We start from the raw sequence: 6,272 nt of genomic DNA, 5'->3' as shown, positions 1-6,272 counted from the left end.
AAAAAAAAAAAAACGACTTCAGCAATCATAAAAGATCAGACTTTTTACCAAAGTTTTGCCTTGTGTTTGTAATCTGTGTATTCTGGAGGAAAGCAAATGAGACCTAAACATGCCACCTCAGCAATAAACTTAACTAAAATAAACTAAATAAATACTAAGTAAGCAACCCTTACTTATAAAAATAACTACTATTTCATTGTTTCTTTAGTGGAGAGGAAAGGGCTGCATGTGGCTCCGGAGCCGCAGGTTGCGGACTCTATGCAGAGTCTAGAGGTTTTATGTGGTGGGGTTGTTCTGCTGTATGGCAAGCCTTTTTATCATGTAATCAATATCCTTGATATCAGGCTGTTTTAAGCCTAACTAGTAATGCCAATAAAAAGACTTGCCATACTACTATGTGAACAAAGGGACAAAACAAAAATTAGAACCGGGCCAAACACTTGATAATGTAATATCTTTTAAGCTCAAATTTAAAATGTTTGTTATGAAACCCAGAAAAATCCCCCCAAAATCCAAGGGGTGATCAAAGTGAAGACAAAATCTCCTAAATCTAACAGGTCCAGATGGCAGAAAGACACAGAATCCAGGGACAGAAACACCTCAAAATCCAAATGCAAAACACGATTCATATCCAAAAAGAGAACAGAAACATAAAGGCAGACTGATCTTGAATCAGAACAAAGACAGAAGGCTGGGATAGCAAGGCAAGCAGCAGTGACTGGAGCAGAGAAATGAAAACAGCTCAAATAAGAGGCTGGAGTGGAGGGAGTATGGCAAGTCCAGTGAGCCAAAAAGCCACTGGAGGTCTGGCAGCACAGCCAAATCATGTTACTTGAGATATCTTACCTTAAAGTAAGTGGAGTGAGTTTGCATTTTATTACAGATAAATATCCAAACAACCATAATCTACTACAAATAGGGTTAAATGTTTGATTCACTCAGGAATTTTTCCACAATCACTCAAAACTGCATTAAACACCATCTTGAATTGTCATTAGGTTGTTTTCTGTAAGTAACTAACCGGGACATTAGTTTGACTCAGACTGAGGAGAACAAATATTTTTGGCTGTTTGGACAACAATTCAATCACAGATGTTTGTTTGGGAAATCACTGTCTTCCTGATTTCCTGTGCATCAAACTGTAGAGAGAAAATAGTCTCCTTCGATTTGTGTGTGTAATTGTTCATTTTTAACTTTTGTCTGCCTATTTGTGTGTAACGATGCATTTGTTTGTGCACAATTCATGATTTGTAATTCATACATTTTGTGTGTAACTGAGAGCTCCGTGGTGAAGGCGCTGCAGGGGAAGCGCAGCCGTGAGTGAGCGATGAGAATTGAGGAACTTTAGTTTTGAGTGTTTTAAAAACGCCCATTTAGACAGTTTTATATAAATTATTGGGTATAGTTGTTTAAAAAAGTGGGAAATTGTCAAGTATGTACCAGATGTTTTTCCCAATCGAAGTTCAAAGCAGCTACTAAGAAAACTCAGCAGCGTTCTAGCAGCATTCAAACGCATCACTTACACAGGAATCTTAGAGACATGAAAAGAGTCTCATATCAGATTTGTGCATAATTGCTGTTTTGTGTGTGTAACAAGTGATTGGTGCGTACTTTTTGGAAATTTGTGTGTGTAGCTAGTGTTAAACTGTTGTAATATTAAGTTGTGCATGTGCAAATTGTGTCATTTTTGTACATGTGACTACAAAATGGAAAGTACACACAGATACAAAATGTATTGCATGACTTACAAATCCAGAATTACACACACACACACAAATCGAAAGAGTCTATTTTCTCTCCATATCAAACTCCCTCGGCATCCAGACCTGACACTTTGTCCCCCTGGATCAGAACTCAAGAATCCCCTCTTGATATCAAGAAAGATATGTGGGCTTGAATTTTTCAGGTCTTACCGCAGCTTCAGCTCAAACATCCAAAGCTGACTTCCTTTCTATTTATACTCTGGCAGCGGGACATGTCATCCTCAGGCACAGGATCAGTTAACAGAGACTGATACACACACACATTAAAACTGCAATTCTGCAAATAGTTTGGCAGAAACTATGCCCCTCTTAAATTGTTGACGGTGTTCAGAGGAGGATATCTCCAGGCGTCTGGCAAATGAAGGTAAACAAGGCTTTAGCAGAGCTATCTTGTGTGAATCATGTCCAATTGCAGGTGCGGGCTCCAGGTACAAAGCTGCACATGCCAAACTCCAGGTGCCGAGCTGCAGGTGCCAACTGCAGGTGCCCAGCAGCAGGTGTCGATCTGCAGGTGTCGGCTGGAGGTGCCGGGCTGCAGGTGTTGAGCTGCAGGTGCCGATCTGTAGGTGTCCAGTTGCAGGTGCCGATCTGCAGGTGTCGGCTGGAGGTGCCGGGCTGCAGGTGTCGATCTGCAGGTGTCGGCTGGAGGTGCCGGGCTGCAGGTGTTGAGCTGCAGGTGTCGATCTGTAGGTGTCCAGTTGCAGGTGCCGATCTGCAGGTATCGGCTGCAGGTGTTAAGCTGCAGGTGTTAAGCTGCAGGTGTCGGCTGCAGGTGTTAAGCTGCAGGTGCCGGCTGAAGGTATCGGCTGCAGGTGCCGAGCTGCAGGTGTCGATCTGCAGGTGTCGGCTGGAGGTGTTGGCTGCAGGTGTTGAGCTTCAGGTGCCGGCTGAAGGTGTCGGCTGCAGGTGTTGAGCTGCAGGTGTCGGCTGCAGGTGTTGAGCTGCAGGTGTCGGCTGAAGGTGTTGAGCTGCAGGTGCCGATCTGTAGGTGCTGAGCTGCAGCTCCTCTCTTTTGCAGCTCTGCATGAATCTTTGGATCCTTCCCTCAAATGCTAGACTTTTAAAAAGTGCTCTCCCGGTCCGTCGCATGAGAGTGCAGGTCCAGATCCTAACTGTGAGACCCTTGAAAATCTGAGCTATAACAAGGCAGTCCAGTTAGCATGTTATGCACAACAACTGATCAGTTATTTCAGGGCAGCACCAAGCTCCCCCTGGACCAGTGGAGTGGACCAAACCACTTCACACTGTGAGGTGGGACAGTGCAGGTCCGTGTCAGAGTTAAACCGTTGAATTGTCGGAACCTGAAACAGCAGCTCTGCTTACAGGCTTACAGATCTTAATGCCGGGAAATGCTCCAAACCAAACAGTCACTTCCTTTGCTCAGGGAAACAAAGCTGTAGTTGAGACCAGAACCCATCTGCTTTGAGGTTGGACGTGTTTTGTGTTCAGAGATGCTCTTCTGCAGACCTCGGTTGTAGCCAGGAATTATTTGAGTTACTGTTGTCGTTCTATCAACTGCAATCAGTCCAGACATTCTTCTCTGGCATCGAGACATTTCGACCCACAGAACTGCTGCTCACTGGATATTTCTCTTTTTCTGACCATTCTCTATAAACCCTAGAGATGGTTGTGGGTGAAAATCCCAGTAGATCAGCAGTTTCTGAAATACTCAGAGCAGCCTATCTGGCACCAGCAACCATGTCACGTTCAAAGTCACTTCAGTCATCTTTCTTCTCCATTCTGATGCTCGGTTTGAACTGCAGCAGATCGTCTTGACCGTGTCGATGTTCTAATTCCTTCTCTACACACTACATAATGCACTATTTAGAGCATTCTTCATTTTGTAGTGCTGTCTGAATCTACAACTCCAAAATCAAGCGCCTAAGGAATTTCACAGATGTCTTTGCAAAAAACTAATGCACATTGATGCTCACTAGGTTGGCAAATATAGACCACAATGGATTGCATTTAAAAAAATTTCTGAGGAAAAACACGTTTAAATGTAATTTTTAAATAAATCATCAATATTTTCATAGTCAGAACACAGTGGAGTCTTAAATAGACGGCGTGAAATGTTCATATTGATTCGATTTTCACTTCGTGGAATCTGTGATGTCATACTTGCTGTATACATTTGGGAAAAAAAAGTAGTGAGCATGGTGTCCAAATTGCTTTTAAAATCCAGGGCACTTGATAGTTATGCGCTATATAGCTCTTTATTGGTTAGGGATTAGGGGGGGGAACATGGACATAGCTCATGTCTTCATGCCTAAATGCGTTGAGCTGCTGCTATGTGATTGGCTGATTAGAAATTTGCTTTAACGAGCAGATGGACAGGTGTGCCTAATAAAAGTGGTCAATGAGTGTACATGTATTTTTATATCAATGTCTTTTATTTTTCTTTTGCTGCTGCTTTTTGCACTGACATTGAAAAGGTTTTAATCTTGTCCACCTTTGAGTAAAATGATAACAAAGACTTTTGCCTCACTTACTTTGTACATGTGGAAGGGGGCGTTAAGTCAGGGATAGACTGCAATCCTAATGCAGTGTCTATATTATCAGTGACAAGTATACCTCATGTACAACATGGGCATGTGGAAACGTATGTGACACTGAGATTAGCACCTTTTTTATTGCTGTTTTTTACTGTTGACTGGAAACACGGCTAATGCTCTGACCAGACGCAGCTCAGAGTTTGGTTATAAGGTGCTAAATGACATCAAAGCACATTCAGTCAGTCAGGAAGATCATCATGTTTGTCTGTGAGTAAAATCATGAGAAAACATCTGCATTTTCATATTTATCGACCCTATCGGTTGTCTTAGTGATACATCTTCATGAAGTGTGTGACGGCCCACCTCCTCGTCCTTCTCCAGCTCCAGCCCCATGCCCCTCAGCTTCTCCTCAAACTCCTCCCTCTTGAAGGCCTTGTCGTCCTCCTGCGTGTTGAGGGTTTCTGCCGGACAGCCAGTTTCCACGTCCGCCCCCGCCGAGGGCTCTGAGGAGGGAGAGTCTCTGCCCCGGTCAGCCTGGAAGAGGCGTGGGGGTTTACTCTGAGGCCCTCGTAGGCTGTTGATGGCATTGTCCGTGAGTCGATGCACTGACTGTCGGGTGGAGCGGCCCCCGCCCGGCTTCTTCACCGGATAGGTGAGGATGTAGTCGACGCGTCGCTGACCGTCCTGGAAGAAGAGGCCCCGCTGGCAACGGGTGTTTTCCTCCGGGGTCAGAGCCTTCAACAGCTGAGGAAGCAGCGGGGGGATTACTGTCATTTAGTGTCACATAGCAAATTCAGACAGGTGAGAACAACAGCCTCAATACTGCTCATGACTTCTGTCTCCAAGCAGTCAGACTTTCTCCTGATCTTCCTGGAATGCCCTTCAACAGTTCTGCTCTGTGATAGGAATGAACCTCCAAATGAAAAAGGACATTGATATCACAATGGGACACAGTAATCCTGTGCAGAAAAACTAAGCAGTCAAGACTGCAGAGAGGGGGTGCAGAGAGGCTTTTTCAACTTTCATGAGCCAGCTTCTGCTCCCTTCTGGCCACACAGGAGCTTAATTTTAGGAGGACAATTCTGTTGCGGTGCAAGAACCCCCGACATGCTTTCTGGATTTTTGATTTGTGTCACTATTGAAGGACTTTACTGGGTAAATTAAGAAAAATCACGTTAGCACACATGTGCTGAGCCAGTTATTGATTTGCAGTATCCAGTCAAACACTTGAAGCCACAGAGTTTTATGACGTAGGGGTGTAACTATTAATGTAATCAATGCATCGATTTATATTCGTAGAATCAAACCAGATCAATTTGACTGAGCCAAGAGGGTAATTAAATTGAAACGACCTGTACATTTAAAAATTGTTTCAAAATAAGTGGTCAGCAAACACTGAAAATAAAAAAATACTTAAAGGGATTATTGTGATTAATTTTTTTCAGGTTTGCGATTAATTCGTTAATTTTTTTTTAATCGATTCCCGGCCCTATTAATGATCCTATACTTGGCTTTTCGTCCAACCATTCCCAGGACAGGTGAGACTTTACCCAGGGGGACATGACACTCAGAAAAATGCAACAAACTGAAAATCATGTAAATATTTTTTCTTGGGTAAAAGTCCCACATCGGTAGTGATTTAGGGTTAAACAAGTTTGGATCTTTAAAAAAAAAAGTTTTTTTTTTTTCAAAGAATATGTAAATGTTGCTTCAGTAGTTTTGCTGCTCCTTATCAGACTCACATCACCCCCCTTACTGTGAAGTCAACCACTTTTGGCCCCCATTCATCTTGTTACAGTTTCAGCACTTGGGGTTTCCCCCCACCCGCCAGCATATCCCCCACCCTCACACGTCCCACCCAGTTCTGGCTCCTGCCTTTGGAAAAAGGTGTTGCAGCTTTAAGAGCCCTGCTGTCAGAACTTGGTTCCATCCATTATGAGAGCTGCAGTCAAACCATGCCAGCCTCTCCTGCAGCTCACACTCCAAAGGACTGCATGTCTGCGAACTAAGAAGG

The 6,272-nt window shown here is 43.7% G+C and overlaps 1 protein-coding gene across 3 annotated transcripts in view; it reads right to left on the bottom strand.

The window, feature by feature from the left end:
* The window catches only part of LOC112141129 (anoctamin-1), a 46,935-nt gene that overhangs the window by 28,663 nt on the left and 12,000 nt on the right, over positions 1 to 6,272 (bottom strand). For 2 of the 3 annotated variants that reach the window (XM_024264184.2, XM_036212231.1), the window contains exon 2: positions 4,622 to 5,002. In XM_024264184.2, the coding sequence (XP_024119952.1) occupies positions 4,622 to 5,002 (381 nt within the window). Of the gene's footprint in view, positions 1 to 4,621; positions 5,003 to 6,272 lie in introns of those variants that run through there. The other variant, XM_036212232.1, reaches the window with a different exon arrangement.

Source organism: Oryzias melastigma, linkage group LG6, assembly GCF_002922805.2.
Source record: "Oryzias melastigma strain HK-1 linkage group LG6, ASM292280v2, whole genome shotgun sequence".
Taxonomy (NCBI): Eukaryota; Metazoa; Chordata; class Actinopteri; order Beloniformes; family Adrianichthyidae; genus Oryzias; species Oryzias melastigma.
This window is presented reverse-complemented; position numbering and strand designations above follow the sequence as displayed.